Here is a 27341-nt window from a genome sequence, read left to right as displayed (position 1 = left end):
CAAGCCCATAGGCCTGTCCTCTCTTAGTTGTTCTTTCACAGCGATGGCTCTGCTGGGCCTCCCCTTTCTGGCTCACTCCTCTCTGGCCCTCCCTGGCAGCCCTCAGGAACGTCTCTAGGCCCAAGACTTGGGGTTGGCCTAGCCAGGGCAGACCAGCAAGCGCACCAGAGTGGGTCATCTTTCCAGAACACACTTCAAACACAATGGCTTTTTAATATCTAAAACCTCGAGTCTGAGTTCCTCTGCCGGCCTCAAGGCACCTACTCTTTCAACTTTCCCCACTGCTCCTCCCCGTGCCAGCCCCTTCTGGTCTCATCAGGGCCTCTCCCTCTGGGTTCGAAGAGATTAGGGTCATCTTGCCTTATTTGTTAAATACTCGTCTCTCTGTCCTTCTGGCTTTGCAAATCGTACCTATCGTACAAAGCCCAGTTCTAGACCTCTCCTTTTAAAGCAGACTTTCTTTTTGAGAGGAGCTTTGCAGGTTCACAGCAAAATCGAGCAGCAAGTACCTTCCTCACGTGCTCAAGCTTCGTTGTAAACACTGATCATCCTGTCAGACATGCCTCCTTACCCAACATAAGATTTTCATTTGTTTAAACTGGGACATTAAAAAAACATAAAAGGCTGGGCATTGTGGCTCACGCCTGTAATCCCAGCACTTTGAGGGGCTGAGGCGGGTGGATCACCTGAGGTCAGAAGTTCGAGACTAGCCTGGCCAACATGGTGAAACCCCGTCTCCACTAAAAATACAAAAACTAGCTGGATGTGGTGGCAGGCACCTGTCATCTCAGCTACTCGGGAGGCTGAGGCAGGAGAATCACTTGAACCTGGGAGGCAGAGGTTGCAGGGAGCCGAGATCGCACCATTGCACTCCAGCCGGGGTGACAAGAGTGAAACTCCATCTAGAAAAAACCCCAGAAAACATAAAAGAATTGAGAAGAATGAAATCCACACAATGAGATAAGTTTCATCGCAAGTTTTACTGAATGCATGTTTTACTTAGACATACCAGATATTACAAATAATATCATAAATGACAGTGTGTTTCAGTTGTAAACTCTAGAGTCTCATCATCGGGAGCACACAGCAGACAATGGTCAGGCAAACATCTCTATCCAGGTCCTCTGGGGATCTTCGTCTCCCTTTAGAACCTGGTGGCTTGTCATTCCGTGGTCCTCTCCTGGGCCCCACACCAGTGCACAAATGCTGCACAGATTCCTGCAGGTACACGTGGAACTTGGGCTCATGATCAAAGAGAATTCTCAGCCTGTCTGCTGGTGTTCAAAGTTCAGACTTCAGATTACCAAGTTTTCATCAACTGTTATTTCCAGAACTTCAGCTATTTCTCTTTTTTCTTGCAAGAAGAGATTTCCAATCTACACAAATTTAGAGGTGTGACTCTTCGATTCTGCAAAATTCTTAACTGCTGCCAGTTCTGGAAATCTTTGTGGCCTCAACAGAATTCTGGAGGTTTCTTACTTCATGCCCACGTACCTACATGTGGATTACGAAGACTTCTGTTATCTCAGGCTGATTTACCTTTTCCCTAGAACATCAATAGCACAGTTTAAAACACTGTCTCAGCCTGGCATGGTGGCTCATGCCTGTAATCCCAGCACTTTGAGAGGCCAAGGTGGGTGGATCGCTTGAGCCCAGGAGTTTGAGACCAGCCTGGGCAACATGGCAAAACCCCTTCTCTACCAAAAATATAAAAATTAGCCAGTCTTATAACCTGGTCTCAAAATAAATAAATAGATAAAAATTTTAAAAAGTATTTTAAAAAATCGCTATCTCTACCAGCTCCCACCAGTTCCTAACAAAATCAGTTTCACCTACTTCATCTTCCTATTTATTAATGCTCAACCTATTTGCTTAGAACTTTAGCATTTTCCATGCAACTTTTCATTTATGTCAAAGATTTAAAGTGATACAGGCAACAATAATTTTGGAGAAATCTCATTGCTTTATTACTACTAACAGTATTTAAAATTTTTAGGCTAAAGTTTAAAAATCCTTACTATTGATGGATTACTTTTTAAGTTAGGAGTTCCTTTATAGATACTGTGGTTTGAGGCACCAATTTCATGGAACTTTATGTGCTGAGTGGTTGTACGGGCTCATGTAGGACTGAAGCCATAGCTTCCTGTGGAGACTCCATCTGCAAGTACAATGCCAGCTCCAAAATGGCATTTGCACAAAGAATTTCCATACAGGATCCCCTTTAGTGAGCTCTTATTTTGTTAAAGTTGCCTTATGTTCTCTTAATAACATTAGTTATCATTAATACAAGGGAGAAGGTGCTTTCAGAGCATCTTGGTAAGGGGCGCTTTCTTTTATCTTAACATAAACCAAGTTGGCAAAAAAGCATGGGATCAGATCAGTTTCATGCTGGATATTCAGAGAATATGAAACATCCAGGCATGCAAGAATGCAACAATCCCTCCAATCTTCATTTTCATGGAAGTTTCAGAGCATCCCGTGGGTTTCCTTAAACTTGGAGGTGCTAAGACCCTTCGGAGCTTACGTTTAGGTATGAACTTGTCACTCTCCTCCGAGGCTTGTAAGAGAGAGTTAGCAGATCTAGGTAACTGGAAGACAAGGTGCCGACAACTGGATCTGAGGACAAGCCCATCCTGGTGCCTGGCCTGATTCTGACTGCTCTCTGGGCATCCGTGGGACCTTGAGAAAGAAAATGCCACGGGGCACCAGATTTGGTGGGAGCTGATACAGAAGCAATACATTCCATCCCCCGGTTCATGTTTTGGTGTGGGTTTGGCTTCTGGAAAAAACAAACAAACAAACAAAGTGGGTTAAAAGGTGGAAAGATGCTGATCAGTAAGCTACTAATTTGTTCTCACATTTCTTTTGAGGCTACTAAGTAGCTGTCAGACACATGAAATAGCCTAAAGATTATAGACAAAGATATTTTGGAAATTTTGGCAACATTTGCTTTTAGGATTAGTTGGTTCCAAAATTTTAAAACACATCATTTTAATTTTTATTAGCTTTATTATTCACAGGTAATACACCAATACAAGGTTTACAGTGGTTATCAGTATATTCAAGGAAATGTGTAACCGTCACCACCGTCAATTTTAGAACTTTTTCATCATCCCCCAAATAAATCCTGTACCCATTAGCGGTCACTCCCCATTTCTCCCTAAGTCTCCCCAGGCAACCACTAATCTACGTTCTACCTCTATGGATTTGCCAATCTGGACATTTCATATAAATAGAATCATACATGTAGTATTTTGTGACTGAATTCTTTCACTTAGCGTGGTGTTTTCAAGGTCCGACTATGTTGTAGCATGAATCGGAACCTCATTCCTTTTAATTGCCCAGTAATAGTTCATTATATGGGTAGACCACGAATTATTTATCCATTCATCATTTGGTGGACATTTGGGTTGTTTCCACTTTTTGAGTATTATGAATAATGCTGCTATGCATGTATTTGTGTACAGAGCTTTTGTGTGGACACATATTTTCACTTTCTTGAGTACATACCTAGAAGTAGAATTGCTGGGTCATTATGTTAAGTGAAATCAATCAGGCCCAGAAAGATAAATACCACATGTTCCCCTTATATGTGGAAGCTAAAAAGAAAACTTGAGCCCACGGAAATAGAGAGCGGAACAGTGAGTCTTAGGGTCTGGGAAGAGTGGTGAGGAGGAGACTCCGGGGAGAGGCTGGTTAATGGATACGAAATGACAGCTAGATAGAAGAAATGAGTTCTACTGTTCTGTAGCACAGTAGGGTGAAGACGGTTAACTGTAATTTATTCTATATTCTCAAAAAACTAGAAGAGAGGGTTTTGAATGTTTATGGCACAATAAAATGATAAAGATTTTAGGTGATGATATACTGATTACCCTGATTTGATCATTATACATTGTATACATGTACGGAAATATCATTCTGTATCACACAAATATAATGTGCCAACTAAAAATAAAAGGGAAAAGATCTAGTACGTGTTTAATATTTTGAGGAAGTGTCAAAGTGGCTGGCACCATCCTGTATTCCCACTGGCAATGCATGAGGGTGTCAATTTCTCCACATCCTCACCAGCCAGCACGTGTTATTACTTGCCTTTTTAGTTATAGCCATCCTAGTGGGGATGAAGTGGTTTTAATTCTGGCTTTGATTTGCATATCTCAAATGGCTAATGATGTTGAGTATCTCTTCATGTACACATTGGCTATTTGTAATCTTTTCTGGAGACATATCTGTTCATATTCTTTGCCCATTAAAAACATTGGGTTATTTATTGAGTTGTAAGAATTCTATATTTTGGATATAAGTCCCTCATCAGATATGATTTGCAAATATTTTCTCCCATTCTGCAGGTTGCTTTACACTTTGTCGATAATACATTTTATAGCATAAAAGATTTTGATTTTGATGAAGTCCAATTTCTCTATTTTTTCTTTTGTCATTTGTATAGTTCCAACATTTTGAAAGAAATATCTAGCTCTTCAAGGTAGAGATGAAAGAGTTTCAACTTACAGATCTGATGGGAAGTTCATTATTAATGCCACACTTAGAAGATGAGGAAATAAGATACTTAGAACCAAGAAATAAGAAAACAGCAATGGAAATTAAAAAAAAAAATCACTGGCTAACTTCAGTTGACTACAAAGATCTCTGTCAGTCATGGTCCAGGCCAGAAGCAGGTGGAATATTCAGAAGGTCTGACTGGGGAGAATTTAATCAAGCGCCTTTTCTATAGAGGCATTGATAGTGCAAGGAAACCAGGCATTATAATGAAGCCCCCAGGGCTGGCAATGCTGCAAGGTTGCTATTCCAGTGTGGTGGACAGGGAGCGAGCAGGTACTGAAAGCTAGTGAAATGGGAGAGTTCCCTGATTCCCCCTGCAGCACATGCAACACGGGTGTGGCTCACCTGCTTGGTTGCCCTGCAGCTCAAACCCCTAGGGGGAGCATGCAGACTGGCAGATGCAGATGCCGGGATGAATGCTTTGGGCTCTTGGCCCTGCAGCAATGTCTAGGGGTGGGTGTCTGCAACTCCCAAAGCCCAGGTGGGCACGTGAAACCCAAGCTCTTTCGGATTTGCTATCTGCAGATGGCTTGTGTGCTAACTAGCTCAATGGACCCTCTGCCTTATTGCAAGGGCAGAGGGCCAGTGTGACAGCCTCTGTTCCCTGAGCTCTGGCCCAGTGTCCCAGAAGAATCGGATCACACATGGGCTCGAAGGATAAGTGCAAGTTTTTATTGAGTGATGGAGGCGGCGCTCAGCAACATGGATGGGGAGCCGGAAGGTGGAGGGGTGGGGGAAATAATCTTCCCTGGAGTCGGGCTGCCCAGCAGCCGGACCCTTCTCCAACCACCCCTGGCCGACCTTCCCTCGGCATCAAGACGTCCCTCTTTTTCTTCTCTGCTGCATCGTTCTGCTGTCACTGGTCTGCTGGTCTCGACATTCAGCTGCTGGTGTGTGTACCCACTAAGGTCTTGGGTTTATATGGGTACAGGATGGGGGGCTTGGTTGGCCAGGGTGGTCTTGGAAAATGCAACATTCAGTCATGAAAACAGGAGTGCCTGTTCCCACTTAGATCTGTGGCACAGGCTTGAGGGTGGAGCCCTCACCAGGGACCTGGCCCTTCTCTACCCAGCACTTCCCTGCCCAACTCCCATGTCACTAGTTATAGGGAAGGGCTGTTTGGGGAAAGCCATAGCTTTTGCTAGAGGAATATGGCTACTGCCCACCTATAGTCTGGCAGGGAGCACGCTGGAGGAATCATACCTCCAACTCTCTTTCCTCTCACTCTGTCATCTCCTGCCCATACCATCTTAGTCGAACCCAACTCACACCAGGAACAAGGTGGCCTAGTTGATACAGTCCATAAGGCCAGCCTCTGGGGCCACAGAACAAGAAGGTGGAGAAGAATGAAGGGTGGATTGTGGAGCAGAAGGAGAACATCCAGTGAAGTCACTGGGTGGTGAGTCAGACACTTTGTCCTTTTGGTGGGGGAGCAATTTACACTGAAGATAATGCCCTCATCTTGTTTTTTAACTAGCCCTGCCCCATTGCTGTCCCTTTGCCCAGGAATGCTTGTCCCCCATACTATGTAAAATTTGATCTCTCACAAGGCTCGGCTCAGAAGCCACCTTCTTCTTGCTGCCATTCCTTATAATTTGCTCAGAAGTGATCTCCCTCCTCGGAAGTTGTATTAGGGTTCCCCAGAGTGACAGAACTAATAGGATATATATACACATGTAAAATATTATATGAAGGGGAGTTTATTAAGTAATAACTCACATGCTCACAAGCCTCCACAATAGGCTGTCTGGAAGCTGAGGAGAAAGGACAGCCAGTCCGAGTCCCAAAACTGAAGAACTCGGAGTCTGATGTTCAAGGGCAGGAAGCATCGAGCACGGGAGAAAGCCGTTGGCTGGGAAGCTAGGCCAGTCTAGTCTTTTCACATTTTTCTGCCTGCTCTATATTCTAGCTGTGCTGGCAGCTGATTAGATGGTGCCCACCCATATTAAGGGTGGTCTGCCTTTCCCAGCCCACTGACTCAAAAGTTAATCTCCTTTGGCAACACCCTGACAGACACCCAGATCAATACTTTGCATCCTTCAATCCAATCAAGTTGACAGAATTAACCATCACAGCAGTCTTACTTGTGGATCAAACTTCCCACAAAGTGATTCTACCTTTTCTTGTTGTTTACAGATACCTCATATGACTCTCACTGTGCAATAAAGTCCAGATGGAACCATTTTTATTTATCTTTGTGCCTCTTGCAGAACCTGCACAGTTTCCTGATGTTACACAGTGCCTCAGCTCAGAATGGATTTGGGATCAGGCATTATTGAGTCTTCTTGGAATCTGCTAGTTGGAAGGGTCCTCAGATGTACTTCCGTTTTTAACTTAGCCATTTCAAGCTCCTACTCAGCGAAGACTCTCCCTCCAGGTGGGGGACACTGTTGGTAGCCCACTCAGCATTTCTCCTTCTTCCTGTAACAGAGCCCTGACTTTTTCCAACCCTCCACCCTCCACTAAGCGGCCAAGTATCAGAGGGAAAGCTTATCCTGGGCTGAAATAATTTAAGGATAATATGTTCCCTTTTGTCAAGAATTGGTTTAGAAATGGAAATGTGACCACGTTGTGGCTGCAGAGCCTCGGGGAGAGATTTGCTTGTGATTTCCAAGGAAGTCCTTCCTCCCTCCTTAGAGAGAAAGCCCAGTTGTTATTGGCAGCCACTTTACACCTAGGAGGACAGCCAACTTCAAGATGAAGATGTCAATATAGATTGTGGGCTGGGATTTGAAAATCTGGGCTGTTGCTAACATCACTGAGGGTAACCTAAAGTCTGCTTTATCTCTGAAATTCTCTTTTTATGAATAAGTATATTTCCTTTTTGGAAAGACCTTTGAGTTGGGGTTTCTGTGACTCTGTATCTGAAAGGAGGCCCATATACCCTGCCATTGTTTTCCTCTTCAACTCTGCTGATATAAGAGCCAAAATATAATTGAAGAGCTCTATGAATGTTTAGACTAGCTCTGTGCCCAGGAATGTAAGAACGGTTTGTAACAGAGACCCTGTCAAGCCTGAAACATTATATCTCATTTTACTAGTAGCTAGTACTCAGGGGGATGGGAGTTAGTACTGTATTTATTCCAGAATCTTGTTGATGTGCTACCTCTTGTCCATTACATTGGGCCTGATTTTTTTTTTTTTTTCCAAAATAGCGTCTTTGCAATGTGAAAGGTATTTTCTATTTCACACACATGAAAACCCCTTTGCTTCCTCAAGGTGAGAATGAACCTTAAGCTCTGATCCCAGGTAGAGCAGCAACAATATTTGCCAAAGCAAAGCCATGTTTCCAAAAGAGGCCTTTCCACCCAGCACTCTCAGCAGGACCTGATGCTTCACACTAGGGAGGCAATAGGGCTGTTTTTACAGCAAATGGACAAGCCACATTCACAGTGAGATTTGTTTTGCCTTTCCTTGCAATTTATTGATTTCCTGAGACAGAGTCTTGCTTTGTCACCCAGACTGGAGTGCAGAGGTGTGACCGTGGCTCACTGCAACCTCTGCCTCCCAGGTTCAAGCGATTCTCCTGCCCTCAGCCTCCCCGAGTGGCTGGGACTACAGGCATGTGCCACCACGCCTGGCTTATTATTGTATTTTTAGTAGAGATGGGTTTTCTCCATGTTGGCCAGGCTGATCTCGATCTCCTGACCTCAGGTGTCTGCCTGCCTTGGCCTCCCAGAGTGCTGGGATTACAGGCATGAGCCACTGAGCCACCACAATTTAGATGGGAAGTCAAACCAGCTCTTAAGTAAAGTCCATGTCGAGTGATTATTGGAGTCATTTTGGCAGGCAAGGGGAGGGGACTTATTATTATTATTATTATTTCGAGATGCAGTCTCAGTCTGTCACCCAGGCTGGAGTGCAGTGGCCTGATCTCGGCTCACTGCAACCTCCGCCTCCTGGGTTCAAGCGATTCTCCTGCCTCAGCTTCCCAAGTAGCTGGGACTACAGGTGCGCACCACCATGCCCAGCTAATATTTTTGTTTTTTAGTGGAGACGGGGTTTCACCATGTTGGCCAGGATGGTCTTGACATCTTGACCTTGTGATCCGCCTGCCTCGGCCTCCCAAAAGTGGTGGGAATACAGGCGTAAGCCACAGCACCCAGCCCGGGGCTCATTATTGACAGAATTTCTGGTTACCTAATTAGCAATTTCCAAGCACTTGTCTTTCTGGGTAGAAAGATCTCATTTTCTTTCATCTAGTTTTTTAAGCAGGAATGGACAAAGCCTTTAATTGGCGTTTGAGAGGGAGTGAGGTAATACGCTGGAAGTAAAGGCAGGGATTGAAGGCCATTTTATCGGGCACCTGTGGCTGAAGAACTGAAAAAAATCATCAGTTAGGAAAGGGAGAAAACTAGGGGTTTGGAGCCAGGAAAGAAGGAAGAAAAATGTATTAAGAGGAAGAAAGAATATAGGAATACAAGAGAGTATAAGTGTCAGGCTCGCCTGGGTACGATTAAAGAAACATATTTAAACCCGATACGCTTTCTTGTGGTAACAGACAAAAAATACGTTTGTTGGTGGTTCCTAAGTGAAAATATCCTGCAGAACTTTTTTTAAGGTTGGTCAAAAAACTCAAAGAAAAATATTTTTTGAGTCATATTTTCTAAAGGCTGTGGTCTTCTGATCAGTCAGATAGGAGGCATTTATTGCCTAAAATCACGCAGGAAGGATCTGTTCTTTTTCTGAAGTCCTGTAGTGGCATAAAACTGACCTCCTAAGAAATTCTTCCTTGTCTCTTTTTAATCAATAAATCTACATTCTAGGGAAATTGACCATTGCTTCCAGACATGTGCGGGAGTCCAGAACATGCCACTCCAAAAGAAGGAGGATTGTTGAGCTGAAGACAATTAAGAAGAAACAGATGCAGGAAAGCTCTCTGCCCTCCATTTGCTTAAATGCAGGACAGAGATTTACAAGATAAAAGACGTCCTGCCCCTCTCTTTTACCAGGGAGAACAAAGGTTAACCACTGAAGACAGTTTTAGACCATTATCTGCCAGGAGTTGGAGCAAGAGGAATCTACCTGAACATGCTTTACCAACTCGCTTTTATCTGCCAGTTACTTGCTTCCCCGCAGAGAAGCCCCCTCTAGAGACCCAAAGTCCTTTTCCTTTGTCCTGTCACTTCTCTAAAAATCACTATTCTTTGTTGAAGATGCTATACAAGCTGGAATTCAAAGCTATTTCTTTGAGAACTACTCCTTCCCTGGGTGCCTGCCATGTAGATGTGAAACATACATGTAAATAAATTTGTTTTTCTCTTGTGTGTGTGTGTGTGTGTATATATATATATGTATATATATATATATTTTTAATGGGGTCTATTCCAACTAAGAACCTTATGAGGTGGCCAAACGCGGTGGCTCACGCCTGTCATCCCAGCACTTTGGGAGGCCAACGTGGGTGGATCACCTGAGGTCAAGAGTTCGAGACCAGCCTGGCTAACGTGACGAAATCCCGTCTCTACTAAAAATACAAAAATTAGCTGGGCATGGTGGTGGGTGCCTGTAATCCCAGCTTCCTGGGAGGCTGAGGCAGGAGAATCACTTGAACCTGGGAGGTGGAGGTTGCAGTGATGCAGTGAGCTGAGATCACGCCACTATACTCCAGCCTGGGCAACAGAGCAAGACTCCGTTTTTGTTTGTTTGTAAAAGACCTATGAGGATTGAGGAAACAATGATTTTTCTTCCCCTACACATGATTTTGTGTCTGCCGCATATTTTTTTTTGTTTGTAATATCAATGTTTCTCAAAGTGGTCTGTGGGCTACCAACTTCAGCATCACCTGGGATGCTTGTTAAAAAGTATATGTTGTAGGTTCCACACCAGCTGCAATGACCCAGCATCTCCAGAGGTGAGGTATTTTTGACAGTATCCCAGATTTTGATAAATTCTAATGTTGAGAAACAGTGGTCTAGATTTTAAGACAAGATCCATGTCATTTATTTTTGTTCCCTTCTGATGCCTAGCACATAGAAGGTACTTGATAAATATTTTTTGGAGAGATGAATCTAAGAAAAGTGAAACTGTCTAAAAACTTGCCTCCGAATTTCTTTACTGTCCTGTCCCTACCTATCTGCAGAGTGAGCCTTATCTGTCTGTTCATAATCTTCTGCATGTTGGGATTTGTGGTGGTGATGGTGGGTGCAGCAATGTGAAAGGCATTAGGAGCTTGTCTTGCCCAGATGATTCCTGCAGGATGAACATGGCTGGGCTTCCATCTGTTTAAGCCTCGTTCTCAGGCCATTCTGTTTATTCTATAAACCACCCAGGATCATTTCAAGAAATTAGTTTTCTATTTAATTCACCAGCGTAGTCAGGGTCTGGCCAAGAGATAGTTTACACACAAGTTAGTTGAACAGTAAGAATTTAATACCAAAAGTGTTAACTAGGTAAAAATGTGTTCATTATAAAGTTGTAACAGGATAAAAAGAGAACTCTAAGGTCTCATAGAGGTAGCAACTGCAGCTTCCACTCCCAGGGTTAAAGAAACAATAAGAAAGGGAACAAATAGGAACTTAGAGGTGGGGCACCTGGAGCTAAAACTCAGACCTTCAAAGTGGGGGCTCTGCACTGGTTCTGGTGAATATGAGATGGGCCGTATGAGGTCAGGTCTGCAAGTGCTAGAAAAACTGCAAACTGCAAACCACATTCAAAAGCTTCTTCAGAAAGGAAGTGCTGCTGTCGGGGTGAAGAAGCATTGCTATGATGATACTCACAGGAGCAGTGAGCAGACAGGAGGAAACTCATCCTTTCCTCCTCCTCTAGCCTTGCAGTCTCCCTTTTGCTCCCCTTCTTGCCAAAGGCCAACCTGGGTCCAGCTGGCAAAGCAAAATGCAGTTGTAGTTGCCCTGACATCACAAAGCTGAGCATAGAAGGGAGGAGTTGGAGCTGAGACACCAATGACTTAATGATGGGCATAGCTGGGTAGGTCACTATTGCTCACTGTCTTGGATGCCTTTATTCCACTATTCTCCTCTGAACACCTTGTAATTTGGTCTTAATTCCTGAGATGATTTTGTCTTTTCTTGCACTTTCTTTTCTGAGCTAAATAAATTGTTTTACATCTCATTTTTGTCTTTTTCTATTAGGAGTTTTTTCTTTGTTTGTAGCTGTGACTACAGGTGTGTGCCACCATGCCTGACGAATTTTTGTATTTCTAGTAGAAATGGGGTTTCACCATGTTGGCCAGGCTGGTCTTGAACTCCTGACCTCAGGTGATCCACCCAACTTGGCATCCCAAAGAGCTGAGAGTACAGGCGTGAGCCACCGTGTTCAGCCTCTATTAGGAGTTTTTTTATTCATGTTTTTTTGTATGTGTGTATATACATTGCTGCTAGTTTAATTATATTTAACTCATGTTGAAGCATGTGCTATATAGTTTTTCTCTGCCTTTTTTTGGAAATATTTTTATTGGTGGAAAAATTTGGATTCTTCCTGTTTTCTTCTTGTAGTAACTTCCTATGGAGGTTGCCTGCCTTCTTCTGTTTATTTTAAAGTGTCTTGGAATTATTTTTAAAATTTCAATAGGTTTTTGGGGAACAGGCAGTGTTTGGTTACATGAATAAGTTCTTAAGTGGTGATTTCTGAGATTTTGGTGGACCCATCACCTGAGCAGGGTACCCTGTACCTGATGTGTAGTCTTTTATTCCTCACCCCCCTCCCACCCTTTCCCCTGAGTCCCCAAAGTCCACTGTATCACTATGCCTTTGCATCCTCATAGTTTAGCTCCCACTTATAAGTGAGAACATATGCTGTTTGGTTTTCCGTTCCTGAGTTACTTCATTTAGAATAATGATCCCTAGGCCGGGTGTGGTGGCTCATGCCTGTAATCCCAGCACTGTGGGAGGCCGAGGTGGGCAGATCACTTGAGGTCAGGAGTTTGAGACCATCCTGGCCGACATGGTGAAACTCTCTCTCTACTAAAAATACAAAAATTAGCTGGGTGTGGTGGCAGGTGCCTGTAATTCCAGCTACTTGGGAGGCCAAGGCAGGAGAATTGCTTGAACCCGGGAGGCAGATGTTGCAGTGAGCTGAGATTGTGCCGCTGCACTCCAGTCTGGGCAACAGAGTGAGACTCAATCTCGAAAAAAGGAAAAAAAAAAAAAGAATAATGGTCCCTAATTCCATCCAGGTTGCTGCGAATGTTGTTATTTCATTCCTTTTTATGGCTGAGTAGTATTCCATGGGATACATATATCACAATTTCTTTATCAAATCATTGATGGGCATTTGGTTTGGTTCTGTATTTTTGCAATTGGGAATTGTGCTGCTATAAATGTGTGTGTGAAAGTATCTTTTTCGTATAATGACTTCTTTTCCTCTGGGTAGATACCAATAACTACCATCAAATGGTAGTTCTATAAAGTGTCTTGAATTTTTCTTGATCAGCCATTAACACATGTGTCTATGGAGTGAGTGAGGGATTTGAATGACTGATGAGGTTTCTTAGTTTAAGAATGCTCTCTCCTGTTGGTACAGTGAAGTACAGGTTCTTTAACAAATGACTTATTTTCTGGTGCCTGGGAAGGTCAGTGTATTTCCAATTTTATGACTTCTTTGTTTCTGTGGGATCCATAATTTCCACTGCTTGACTTTCTCTTTTCACTTCACTAGATGCCTCCTCTTCCAAATTCTCACTCAGAAGCAGTGCTGTCCTAATGCTGCATCCTGGATCCTGCACACTCTACAGTACCTTTCTTCCTTTTGATTCTCCTTTTTTGGAGATAGAGTCTCGCTCTGTTGCCCAGGCTGGAGTGCAGTGGCATGATCTTGGCTCATTGCAGCCTCTGCCTCCCAGGTTCAAGCGATTTTCGGTCAATTTTTGTATTTTTAGTGGGGATGGGGTTTCACCATGTTGGCCAGGCTGGTCTCGAGCTCCTGACCTCCCAAAGTGCTGGGATTACAGGCATGACACACCGAGTCTGGCCTCCTTTTGATTCTTTAGTAGCCAGATCAGCCTGGTCTCAGAGCTCTTCTGAGATTTCCCCCATCCTGAGCAAGACCCTTTCATTCTGGGTGTGATGTTTTATTTGTGTTCTGCCACCACTAGGAACCTGGCTTTCCTCTCCTCATTTCTGTGTGTTCTCATCTGACTGCTTCAGTGTGGGCTCTGGGGCTGGGTCTGCTGGTTTTGTATCTTTATTTCCTCCCTTGCATGTAAATGGACATTTGTAGCGTTCTCTTTGTGATGATGTTGACAGGCTTTTTGGGATGGTTTCATTTGCTTTTCTTGTTGATCTTTATGCCTTTTGGAGAATAAATGGAGAATTTCAGACTTAAGAAGTAGCCATTATCCTATAGGAATCTGGAAAGGATGACTCTTTTAAAAATATATTACTTTTCTAACTGGCTGGTAGATAGACATGTAATTGAGTTCACATACTTATTTTGTATCCAACAGCTTCGATAAATGTTAAAATTAATACAACAGTTTAGATTATTTTTGGAATTTTTAGGCAGACAATTACATCATCAGTGGATAAAGGCAGTTTTGTTTTTTCTTTTCCAATTCCTATGACTCTTGTTTCTTTTTCTTGCCTTACTGCCCTGGCCAGGATTTTTGGTACAATTGTGAATAGAAGTGTTGATAGCAGGAATCCTTGACTTTTATTTTTTATTTTTTGAGATGAAGTCTTGCTCTGTTGCCTAGGCTGAAGTGCAGTGGCACAATCTTGGCTCATTGTAACCTCCACCTCCTGGGTTCAAGCAATTCTCATGTCTCAGCCTCCTGAGTAGCTGGGATTACAGAGATGCACCACCACGCCTGGCTAGTTTTTGTATTTTTAGTAGAGATGGGGTTTCACTATGTTGGCTAGGCTGGTCTTGAACTCCTGACATCAAGTGATCCACCTGCGTTGGCCTCCCGAAGTGGCTGGGTTTACAGGTCTGAGCCACCGTGACCCACCCTTAACTTATTATTATCAATCTTAGAGATAATGCCTTCAACATTTTGGTATTAAATATAATGGTTGCTGTAGATGCCCTTTATCTTATTTTCACATTAAAAAATAATTTAATGGTGAATTAATACTAATTTTATGAAGCTTTTTCTATAAAAACTGAGAAAAATCATAAAATTTTAATCTCAGTTAGATAAACTGACAAAGGGAGATTCATATAGATTTTCCAATGCTAAACCACTCTAGCATTCTAGAGATAAAGTCAGTTTGGGCCGGGTGCTGTGGCTCACGCCTGTAATCCCAGTACTGTGGCAGGCTGAGGGAGGAGGATCGCTTGAGGCCAGGAGTTTGAGACCAGTTTGGGTACCATAGTGAGACCCTGTCTCTACAAAAAATAAAAAAAATCAGCTGGGCATGGGAGCATGTGCCTGAAGTCGTAGCTACTCAGGAGGCTGAGGTGGGAGGATTACTTGAGCCCAGGAGTTCGAGACTCTAGTGAGTTATGATTGCAACACTGTACTCTAGCCTGGGCAACAGAGCAAGACCCTGTTTCTAAAACAAAACAAAACAAAAACCCCACAAAAACAAACAAACAAACAAAAAATATGTTCTCTAACCATATTGCAATAAAATTAAAAACTAATAACAAATAACAAGTGGGTTGCTTAAAAAGGCCCATCCGAGGTGGCTCATGCCTATAATCCCAGCACTTTGGGAGACCAAGGCAGGCAGATTGCTTGAGTCCAGGAGTTCAAGACCAGCATGAGCAACATGGTGAGACCCTGTTTCTACGAAAAATACAAAAATTTAGACAGGTGTGGTGGTACATGCCTGAAGTCCCAGCTACTTGGGAGGCTGAGGTGGGAGGATGGCTTGAGCCCAGAAGGTGGAGGCTGCAGTGAGCCGAGATTGTGCCACTGCACTTCAGCCTGGGCAACAGAGTGAGACTCTGTCTCAAAAAATAAAAAAAAATTTAAAAGCTCACTTATTTGGAAAACAAATAACATGCTACTAAAGAATCATAAATTTTAAAAGGATTTAAAAATCATAAAAATACAAAATATGTAGAACTAGGCAATAATGAAAACACTGTCTTTTAAAATTGGTGGGAAGCCGCCAAAACAGTATTTAAAGAAAAATTCTTCACTCAAAATAAATTAGGCAACAAGAAAGGTTAAATCAAATGAACTCAAAGAATGATCTTAAAGAAGTCAATAAGGCCGGGCACGGTGGCTCACACCTGTAATCCCAGCACTTTGGGAGGCTGAGGTGGGCGGATCATGAGGTCAGGAGATCGAGACCATCCTGGCTAACATGGCAAAACCCCATCTCTACTAAAAATACAAAAAATCAGCTGGGTGTGGTGGCGTGTGCCTGTAGTCCCAGCTACTCAGGAGGCTGAGGCAGGAGAATTGCTTGAACCCGGGAGGTGGAGGTTGCAGTGAGCCGAGATCACACCACTGCTCTCCAGCCTGGGTGACAGAGCGAGACTCCGTCTCAAAAAAAAAAAAAAAAAAAGTCCATAAAATGGAGAAAGCAGAAAAATAAAGATGAATTAAGCCAAAAGCTGGTCCTTTGAAAGATTAATAAGACAGAACCCTGGCAAAATGGATCAAGAAAACACAAAATAAGATGAACATAGGGAAAATAAAGAACTGAAATGCGGAAATGAATATAGGTGCATAACAAATTTTTATCTTAATGAGTACCATGAACAACAAACATTGAAAATTTGAAAACCTCATTGACATTAAAAAGTTGCCAGTATTGCCCTTATATCCTGGCAAGAGGGGTCCCTGCTCTGGGCTTAATTTATTTCATTTCATTTTTCATTTTTGTTTTTTGAGACTGAGTCTTGCTCTGTCACCCAGGCTGCAATACAATAGCATGATCTCAGCTCACTGCAACCTCTGCCTCCCTGGTTCAAGTGATTCTCCTGCCTCAGCCTCCTGAGTAGCTGCGATTACAGGCACCTGCCACCATGGCTAGCTAATTTTTTTGTATTTTTAGTAGAGATGGGGTTTCACCATATTGGCCAGGCTGGTCTTGAACTCCTGATCTCAAGTGATCTGCCCACCTTGGCTTCCCAAATTGCTGGGATTACGGGCGTGAGCCACTGCGCCCAGCTCTGGGCCTATTTTAGAGGCTCAACTCTGACCCTCCTCTGGTTCTACCCATCCCCAAATGGCTAGAGGTACCCAGAGACAAGAGGCTGTGCCCATTGGAGCCTGTTTTCGTACCACAAAACTGCGGAGCATGGGCTGTGAAATCCTCTAAGCAGCTCTAAGTTCATTTCCAGGGATCGAGGAGGCTCTTTCCTACACGCAGCCTGTCCTCCCAAAGTGGCCAAGGGGTGGCTGTTTATGGGCGTGTAGATGGAGTTTGGACACGTAAGCTGTGTGTCTGTAAACGCACTCAGGAGGTCCTTGAGGTGCAGGGCAGAGCTGGAGATGGGAAGAGAGTAGTCATGCTGCAGGTCAAGGGCCAGCTCTCCACAGCCACCCACATTCCAGGGTGGACTTTAAGAAATCTGAGAATTCTAGGCTGGGCGTGGTGGCTCACGCCTGTAATCCCAGCACTTTGGGAGGCTGAGGTGGGTGGATCACGAGGTCAGGATTTCGAGACCAGCCTGATCAACATGGTGAAACCCCATCTCTACTAAAAATGCAAAAATTAGCAGGACGTGATGGTGCGCACCTGTAATTCCAGCTACTTGGGAGGCTGGAGGCAGGAGAATTGCTTGAACCCGGGAGGTGGAGATTGCAGTGAGCCGAGATCATGCCATTGCACTCCAGCCTGGGCGATAAAGCGAGACTCCGTCTCCAAAAAAAAAAAAAATCTGAGAATTGTAAATTTGAACCTGGCCTTCCAGGTTGTTATAAAGGCATTTTTGTCAAGGTAGGAGGATAGAAGATATTTAACAGTTTATTCACATGACTTCAAACTTTTTCATATTTAGACATATTGTTCAGGGGTTTCATTTGTGTTCTTGTCTCAGGCCCTATAATATTTGAGGTAGACCCGTTTCTTAAGATTTCAGATTTGTAGGAATTAACACTACGATATTAGGTACTAAGCTGTGGGAGCAGTTTGCCATAATTTAGAAAATAGACCATTCTGCATCTGGCTCAATAATTTCATTCCTGGCCAGGGGCAGTGCCTCATATATGTAATCCCAGCACTTTGAGAGGCGTAGGTGGGTGGATCACTTGAGGTCAGGAGTTTGAGACCAGCCTGGCCAACACGGTGAAACCCCATCTCTACTAAAAATACAAAAATTAGCCGGGTGTGGTGGCAAGTGCTTGTAATCCCAGCTACTTGGGAAGCTGAGGCAGGAGAATCACTTGAACCTGGGAGGCGGAGGTTGCAGTGAGCCAAGATCTTGCCATTGCACTCCAGCTTGGGCAATAAGAGTGAGACTGTCTTAAAATAAATAAATAAATAAAAATTTAAAAAAGATAAAATAAATAATTTAATTCCTGGATATATTCTCATTCTCTCTCTCTCTCTCTCTCTCTCTCTCTCTCTATATATATATATATATATATATATCTCCAGGAATGAAATTTTTTAATATATATATCTATGTATATAGGTATGTGTGTGTGTGTGTATATATATATATATAGAGAGAGAGAGAGACAGAGAGAATATAGGTTCACTTATTTGCAGAGTGCCAGTTCTGCTATAAGAAGGAAGAACTTGCACCAGAATGTTGTAGATTAACTTTATTATGCAACATAACAAGTTTAGCTGATGTTTGTTTCATAGTAAGATTTTCATGATTAAGGAAGCAGGGCATTGGTTTACTAGAAACAAACAGTTCTCAGACCATATTTTGAGTAGCACTGTCCCAGAGAAAGTTTTGCTTAAGTGCCAGAGTTGTCACATACCAGGATGTTTCTGTTAGTATTGTTTGTAATCTAATTGTTGGCAATTGTGGCAACAATCTGGGAGCAACCTAAGTGTCCATCAACAAAGAAGTAGAAAACCAGACTGTGGGATGTTTATAGAATGGCACACAAAACAGCAATGAAATTGAGGGAACTGAACATTTCAATATGGATGCGTTTCATAAGCCTCATATAAGGGGTGGGGGCAGGAGAGGAGGAAGGCAGATTGCAAAATAATCAGTGTATAATACCACTGATATAAAGCTGAAAACACACAAAAATACAGTGTGTTGTTTAAGAATACATATATAAGTAGAGTATAAGAAATGCAAGGGAGGCTGGGCGCCGTGGCTGACGCCTGTAATCCCAATACTTTTGGAGACCAAGGCGGGAGGATCACGAGGAGATTGAGATCATCCTGGCTAACACAGTGAAACCCCATCTCTACTAAAAATACAAAAAATTAGCCGGGCATGGTGGCAGGCACCTGTAGTCCCAGCTACTCGGGAGGCTAAGGCAGGAGAATGGCGTGAACCCGGGAGGCAGAGCTTGCAGTAAGCTGAGATCGCGCCACTGCACCCCAGCCTGGGCGACAGTGCGAGATTCCGTCTCAAAAAAAAAAAAAAAAAAAAAGAAATGCAGAGGAAGGGAATGATCCACAATGAATTCAGAATAATGGTTACTTTTTGGGATGGGAGTTTGGGAAGGATGAGGCTACTATGCTGGATAGTAGCATGAAGATTCTTATTATGTTATTTGATGACTTTTGTCTAAAAAATATTTTTGGGCAGGGTGCAGTGGCTCACACCTGTAATCTCAGCACTTTGGGAGGCCAAGGTGGGTGGATCACCTGAGGTCAGGAGTTTGAGACCAGCCTGGCCAATATGGTAAAACCCCATTGCTATTAAAAATACAAAAATTAGCCAGGCATGGTGGCAGGCGCCTGTAATCCCAGCTACTTGGGAGGCTGAAGCAGCAGAATTACTTGAACCCAGGAGGCATAGGTTGCAGTGAGCTGAGATCGTGCCATTGAACTGCAGCCTTGGTGACAGAGTGAAACTCCATCTCAAAAAAATAAATAAAAATAAATAAATAACATTTTAAATACATTTTGAAAATATTTTAATTATAATTTTTGGTTAAATATATATACATATATATGTATGTATTATATATATGTGTATATGTATATGTATCCAAATGAGTTGAAAACTTAGGTCCACACAAAATATCCACACAGATGTTGGTAGCAGCTGTATTCATAATTGGCTCAAACTTGGAAGCATCCAAGATGTCCTCCAGTAGGTAAATGAAAAAATAAACTGTGGTACACCTAGACAATGGAATATTACTCAGCACTAAAAGGAAATGGGCTATCAAGTCATCGAAAGGCTGAAGGAAGCTTAAATGCATATCGCTAAGTGAAAGAAGCCAATCTGAAAAGGCCACGGACTGTAGGATTCCAACTATATGACATTCTGTAAAGGACAAAACTATGGAGACAGTAAAAAGATCAGTGGTTGCCAAGGAGTAGAGTGGGGGAGGAAGAGAGTGGGGAAGGAGGAAGGGAGGAACAGATGGAGCACAGAGGATTTTTAGGGCAGTTGATATGGTTTGGTTGTGTCCCCACCCAAATCTCAAATTGAATTGTACTCCCATAATCCCCAAGTGTTGTGGGAGGAACCTGGTGGGAGATAATTGAATCATGGGGGCAGTTTCCCCCATGTTGTTCTGATGGTAGTGAGTAAGTCTCATGGGATCTGAGGGTTTTATCAGGGGTTTCCGCTTTTGCATCTTTCTCATTCTTTCTTTGCCTGCTGCCATCCATGTAAGACGTGACTTGCTCCTCCTTGCCTTCCACCATGATTATGAGGCTTCCCCAGCCATGTGGAACTGTAAGTCCAATTAAACTTATTTCTTTTGTAAATTGCCCAGTCTCAGGTATCAGCAGCATGAGAACAGACTAATACAGCAGTGAATGAGACTGTAACAGTAGATGCATGACCTTATGTATTTGTCCAAACCCACTGTAATCTAAACTATAGACTTCAGGTGACAATACATCAATGTTGGTTCATCAGTTGTAAAAAATCTACCACTCTGGTGGGGGAAGTTGATAGGGAGGGAGGTTGTGCATGTGTGAGGGCAAGAGGTACCAGAAATCTCTATTTTCTGCTCAGTTTTACTGTGAACCTAAAATAGCTCTAAAAATATAAAGTTTATTATATAAAAGTATATAAGTCCACATTTCTGTGAAGGCAGTTCTTTTTTTAAAACTCAAACTCTGCATCAACTGCAGAATAGAGATTATAACTGGAATGTTTAATGTTAACCTAAAATATATTTGAAAAAAAAATTTAATTGCACACAACCTGTTGCAATTTTGTAGTTACTCATTTTCTTGCCAGTATTCTCAGTAATCTGTGATCATGGTTAAACATTGGTTAATGTGATAAATTTAATGGTTATGACCTGGGTAAGCCACAGCATCCTCTCATAAAATGAAGTCCAATCAGCTTTAAGGTCAAGGTAAAAATAGGAATAGCATAGGTTAAAAGAAGCAAGCAGGCCAGGCACAGTGGCCTGCTTGAGATATAGATCTATATATATTATATCTATATAATATAGATCTATATATATTATATCTATATAATATAGATCTATATATATTAATCTATATAATATAGATCTATATATATTATATATATTATATATATATATAATATAGATCTATATAATATATAATATATAATATATTATAGCAATATAATATAGATCTATATAATATATAATATATAATATATATTATATTATATAGCTATATATTATATATAATATATAATATATAATAGCATATATAGCTATATAATATATATCTATATTATATATGATATATCTATATAATATATATCTATATTATATAGATATATATAATATATTATATATATAATATATAGATATTATATATATCTATATATCTATATATCTAATATATATCTATATTATATATATCTATATAATATATATCTATATTATATATATCTATATAATATATATCTATATTATATATATCTATATAATATATATCTATATTATATATATCTATATAATATATATCTATATTATATATGATATATCTATGTAATACATATCTATATTATATAGATATATCTATATTATATATGATATATCTATATAATATATATCTATATTATATATGATATATCTATATTATATATGATATATCTATATAATATATATCTATATTATATATGATATATCTATATTATATATGATATATCTATATAATATAGATCTATATTATATATGATATATCTATATTATATATGATATATCTATATAATATAGATCTATGTAATATAGATATCTCTATATTATACATGATATATACCTATATAATATAGAGATCTCTATATTATATATGTATAATATAGAGATCTCTATATTATATATGTATAATATAGAGATCTCTATATTATATAATATATATCTATATAATATAGACATCTCTATTATATAATATATATCTATATAATATAGAGCTCTCTATATTATATAATATACTCAGGAGGCTGAAGCAGGAGGATTGATCACTTGAACCCAGGAGGTCAAGGCTGCAGTGAGCCGTGAATGTGCCACTGCACTCCAGCCTGTCTCAAAAAATACAAAACAAACAAACAAAAGAAAACCTGACCTGGTGAATATTCAGAAACTATTAATGAAAAGCTGGTGCTCATTGTTAGGTGGTCAGGACTTTCTGCTTCTTAAGAGTCCCTAATGATTCCCAGGGCCAAGCATGTTCAGATGGGGACACTGTCTTGTGGCTCACTGTTGTCTCATGTAAGCAGGAGTGGCTGGGAGTGCAGGCTGCAGGTTGTACTTGCTGTTAGGTTCCTGAACCATAACATTAACATAGACATTGTCCTTCTTTTGAATAGAAGACAAATGATCCACAGTGGTACCATGCCAAACCTCACTCTGTAAGGATATATTGGACTGAAATATATTGAATATATTCCCAAATTCAAATATATTGAATTTCATCATATTTTCCCTAAACCATTTGGTTTCACATTTCCCTAAACAATTTGGTTGGATTATATCTCCCTACAAACTGTCACCCTCCTTCTGCCAAGCAAATGAAATGATAACTGTTCTGCATTTTACTTGGGTGTCATCTTAGTACCCTTACTGGTAAGTTGGTATCATCTTTCCTCTTACTTCTTGTATTAGGCTGTTTTTGCATTGCTGTAAAATACCTAAGGCTGGGTAGTTTATAAAGAAAAGAGGTTGGTCGGACGCGGTGGTTCACGCCTGTAATCCCAGCACTTTGGGAGGCCGAGGCGGGCAGATCACAAGGTCAGGAGATCGAGACCATCCTGGCTAACATGGTGAAACCCCGTCTCTACTAAAAAATACAAAAAATTAGCCTGGCATGGAGGCGGATGCCTGTAGTCCCAGATACTCGAGAGGCTGAGGCAGGAGAATGGCATGAACCTGGGAGGCGGAGCTTGCAGTGAGCCAAGATCGTGCCACTGCACTCCAGCCTGGGCGACAGAGCGAAGACTCTGTCTCCAAAAAAAAAAAAAAAAAAAAAAGAAAAGAGGTTTAATTGGCTCATGGTTCTGCAGGCTGTACAGGAAACATGGCGTCTGCTCGGCTTCTGGGGAGGCCTCAAGGAACTTTCACTCATGGCGGAAGGCAAAGTAGGAGCAGGCACATCGAACAGCAAAAGTGAGAGCAAGAAAGCAAGAGAAGGTGCCACACACTTAAACAACCCGATCTTCTGAGAACTCACTCACTATCGCAAGGACAGCACCGAGAGGATGGCGCTAAACTATTCATGACAAATCCACCCCCATGATCCAGTCACCTCCCATCAGGCCCCACCTCCAACACTGGGGATCACATTCCAGCATGACACTTAGCCGGGCAAATATTCAACCATGTCACTTCTTTTCCAGCAGGCATCTCTCTGGGCTCTGACCCTTTCCTGTCAATCCCAGTTGGGAGTCTCCGTTTTTACAATCCCCTCCAAACAGGCTGTATCCCCCAACCCTGGCTTCATGCTCAGCCTTTCCTAAATGCATTAAACACCCAGTCAGAGGAAAAGCATTTTGACTTCCAATTAACATTTAAAATAAAAACTAACTTTAAAACATGTTATTATGAAGGCAATAGAGATTCTCTATTTAAAGAAATTCAGGCCAGTTGCAGTGGCTCACACCTGTAATCCCAGCACTTTGGGAGGCTGAGGCAAGCAGATGATTTGAGGTCAGGAGTTCGAGACCAGCCTGGCCAACATGGGGAAACCTCGACTCTACTAAAAATACAAAAAAATTAGCTGGGAGTGGTGGCAGGTGCCTGTAATTCCCGCTACTTGGGAGGCTAAGGCAGGAGAATTACTTGAATCCAGGAGGCGGATGTTGCAGTGAGCCAAGATTGAGCCATTGCACTCCAGCCTGGGTAACAAGAGCAAGACTCCATCTCAAAATAAATAACAAAAATAAAGAAATTCAGAACATTCTGAGCTTTGGAAAAATAATATGTAACCCATAGTGCCATCCATAGACAACCACTTTGAGACTTTGCTGTATCTTCCAGTGATCTAATTAGATTTAAATCATGTCGGCCAGGCATGTTGGCTCATGCCTGTAATCCCAGGACTTTGGGAGGTGAGGTGGGTGGATCACTTGAGGTCAGGAGTTTAAGACCAGCCTGGTAAACATGATGAAACCCTGTATCTACTAAAAATACAAAAATTAGCAGGGTGTGGTGGTGGGTGCCTGTAATCCCAGCTACTGGGGAGGGTGAGGCAGGAGAATCATTAGAACTCAGGAGGTGGACGTTGTAGTGAGCTGAGATCGTGCCATTGCACTTCAGCCTGGGTGACAAGAGTGAAACTCCATCTCAAAAAAACAATAATAAAAAAAAGATTTAAATCATATCTACCCTGCTGGGCACAGTGGCTTCCACATGAAATCCCAGCACTTTGGGAGGTTGAGGCAGGCAGGTCACCTGAGATCAGGAGTTTGAGACCAGCCTGGCCAACATGGTGAAACCCTGTCTCTACTAAAAATACAAAAATTAGCTGGGCATGGTGGCATGCACCTGTAATCCCAGCTACTTGGGAGGCTGAGACAGGAGAATCACTTGAACCCAGGAGGCAGAGGTTGTAGTGAGCCAAGATCACGCCACTGTACTCCAGCCTGGGCGACAGAGCTAGACCCCATCTCGAAAAAAAAAAAAATCCTATCTACCCTATATGCTCCACCCATGCACTTGTGGCATCCTTTAAAAGGAAGGTTTAGGCAGTGATAATCTTTTCTCACCTTCTTTTAAGCACATATACGTCATTGATTATCATTTATATTCATCATTCAGAGACTTATTGGTTCACATCAAAGTACCCCTGGCTGAGGAGGTATTTTCTTCTTTTTACTCTTCTAATGCTAAATGGGCTTTCCCTGACATGGGCTGTCTGCATCTGACCTTAGCAGCAGGCAGACACGACCCCCTTGCTGACCCTGCAGTTCATGCTGCTGTTCTCAGGGAAAGGTCATGAAATCCTCTCTGCCCTCGAATGACCAGAGTCATTCTTCATATCAGAAGATACTCTGAGCCTGTGGCATGTGTCAGTTTGGGGCACTGTGCCACAATGAGGGTGTGGGCAAATGGGAAGAAGCCAGGAACTGCAACATGGGAGAAAACAAATTAGGGCTGGAGAACTACGTGGGGACACCTGTGGTCCCCATCAAACTGAACACCCAAAGCTAGAGATAAATACAAAGTGGGAGCTCATACTTTAACCAAAAATGCCTGCCTAGTGGGAGGCAGGGGCTTGGGGATCAAGAGGTGTCAAAGATCAAAGACAGGCAAAGAGTTAAAGAGCCAGGTCTTGCTGGGCATGGGTGGCACTTCAGGAGGTTGAAGTGGGAGGATCGTTTGAGGACAGGAGTTCAAGACCAGCCTGGGCAACATGGCAAGACCCCATTTCTACAAAAAATAAAAAAATTAGCTAAGCCTGATGGCACATGGCTGTAGTCCTAGCCACCCGGGAGGCTCCTCTGGGAGGATCACTTGAAGCCAGGAGGTTGATGCTGCAGTGAGTTATGATTGTGACACTGCACTCCAGCCTGGGTGGCAGAGCAAGATACTATCTCTAAAACAACAACAACAACTCCTGGTCTTTAAAGCGAGAGAAGAGACAAGAATCTAGGCAAGGAGAAGGGAACAGGTGCAAAGCTTGTGCCAAAGGGTGACCAAGATAGAGGCTTCCTGTGGACCCATCTCCAGGGCAAAACATAGTCTGAGAACAAGTGCATTCCTTCTACCACACTGTGTGAAAATATACAATTTTTACGCTGGAATTTTTCAAATCAACATGACTCAGGCTAAACACAAGAATACTCAGTGGAGTGTTTTGTGAGGATTCTTTTCCCTAAGAAGATTCCAGGCCTTCTTTGGGGTAGTGAATTAATCTCTGTCTCTCTCTTTACTTAAATGTCGTTAAGCCCAGTTCCATAACACATAGTAGAGAGTCAAAAACATTCGTGGATTGAGTGAATGAATTCTCAAGAGACACTGACTGACTAAAAGAGCAGTTGATTCATCTTAGAATCATTAACTTACCTTATGTCTTCCCGTGGCATATGACAAGTTAAATTGACCTGGACCGCCCCTAACGTGGACCCAAACAGCGACTGCCCTCCCACTCAGGCGAAGGTCAATCCGGCGCCTTACCCCACTGGGCAGGAGGGCTTCACATTCACATTGGGGGCCTGGAAGTCTCCAGGGACACTCTTCAAGGCTGAGGCTTTGAACTTCCACTTGCATTTTGGCAAAGGATGCTGTCAAGGAGAGCGGCGCTTCACCACCAATATCTAAGATCAAGTCGCACGGATCCCCAGGGTCAGTAGGAGGATTCAGACACAGGCTGGGCGCCTCGCTCCTGACCACTGGATTGGCATCACCATAAGTAAGGTCACAGCTGAGTAGAAAATGCCTGAGGCAAAGTGGGGGTGAAAGAGGGGCCACCGAGCAGTGTGATAGGCAGCCCCTTCCGCCAGCTCATTATCCCCACCTGCTCCTGTCGTCTCATATTAGAATCCTAATGCGAGTTTACGGAAAGTCAGCTGGAGCTTGTCCTCCATGTAATTCAGATCACGTTGCCTGCAGCTCTTAGGTACTCAAATAAACAGAAGGACTAATATTACTACTGAAAAAGTAATTAAGGGCATTCATTGTAAAGTAATAATGATTACCTCACCCTCACCATATGGCCAGAACTGATTAACACCTAGAAGAAATGATCTAAAACCTCTACAATCAGAATTAATGTCTCAGGTCATAATGAGAAACATTTTGTAGCGGGGTTTGGCGGGGAAAGATGAAAAAGTGGTTGGGAGTTTACTAAATCAAGAGGCACAAACAAAATATTGAGGATAACATCCTTTTTCAGGATTTTTCCTCTCATTCAGATTAGACAAGTTGCGTTTTTAGTGTAGAACCCATATCACAAATGCAAAAAATATTATGAGATTTACACATTGGAATTGTCACTTAATTGGATGAGTTTTTCCTCCATTGTTTCTTTTATAATGATGAGGAATTGATGGAAGAATCTCCATCGAGGCTGGCAGTTTCTTAAATCACCAGGGAAGGGCTTAGCCCACTGATTGAAAATCTTCTTATCGTAAATTACTGGTTAAAATGCTGTTTGTTGTCAGGAGTATCATGGAGTGTGATTTAATCTCTTAAGATTAGTTAAAGTGGTAGAAATGTTAGCATTTCTGGGTAATGCCAAACAGGTTAGCATTACAAAAGATGCCTAGAAAGATACGGACCCATTTGGAAGACAAGGTTCCTGTAAAAGCCAGTTTGCAGGTGCACCGTGGGGGGTGACAGGATGCCCCGGGCTGTTCTTGATTAGTGCGTGTGCCCTAGGGTCATGTGGTGAAGC

The 27341-nt window shown here is 42.2% G+C and overlaps 1 protein-coding gene and 1 long non-coding RNA gene across 2 annotated transcripts; one reads left to right on the top strand and one right to left on the bottom strand.

The window, feature by feature from the left end:
* Positions 1-961: 961 nt before the first annotated feature.
* On the bottom strand, positions 962-26359 carry C6H7orf33 (chromosome 6 C7orf33 homolog). The gene is made up of 3 exons (XM_019030667.3): positions 26012-26359; positions 2525-2779; positions 962-1494 (listed from the first exon to the last, which is right to left on the bottom strand). The coding sequence occupies exons 1-3, from the start codon at positions 26213-26215 to the stop codon at positions 1420-1422; spliced, it is 534 nt and encodes a 177-aa protein (XP_018886212.1). The 5' UTR covers positions 26216-26359; the 3' UTR covers positions 962-1419.
* On the top strand, positions 6774-9832 carry LOC129534645 (uncharacterized). The gene is made up of 2 exons (XR_008681297.1): positions 6774-6940; positions 9330-9832. It is a non-coding gene; the product is annotated as an uncharacterized lncRNA (long non-coding RNA).
* Positions 26360-27341: the final 982 nt, after the last annotated feature.

The sequence above is a fragment of the Gorilla gorilla genome, chromosome 6 (genome assembly GCF_029281585.2).
Source record: "Gorilla gorilla gorilla isolate KB3781 chromosome 6, NHGRI_mGorGor1-v2.1_pri, whole genome shotgun sequence".
Classification (NCBI taxonomy): Eukaryota; Metazoa; Chordata; class Mammalia; order Primates; family Hominidae; genus Gorilla; species Gorilla gorilla.
The sequence above is the reverse complement of the archived record's forward strand: the minus strand, read 5'-3'. Positions and strand labels throughout refer to the sequence as shown.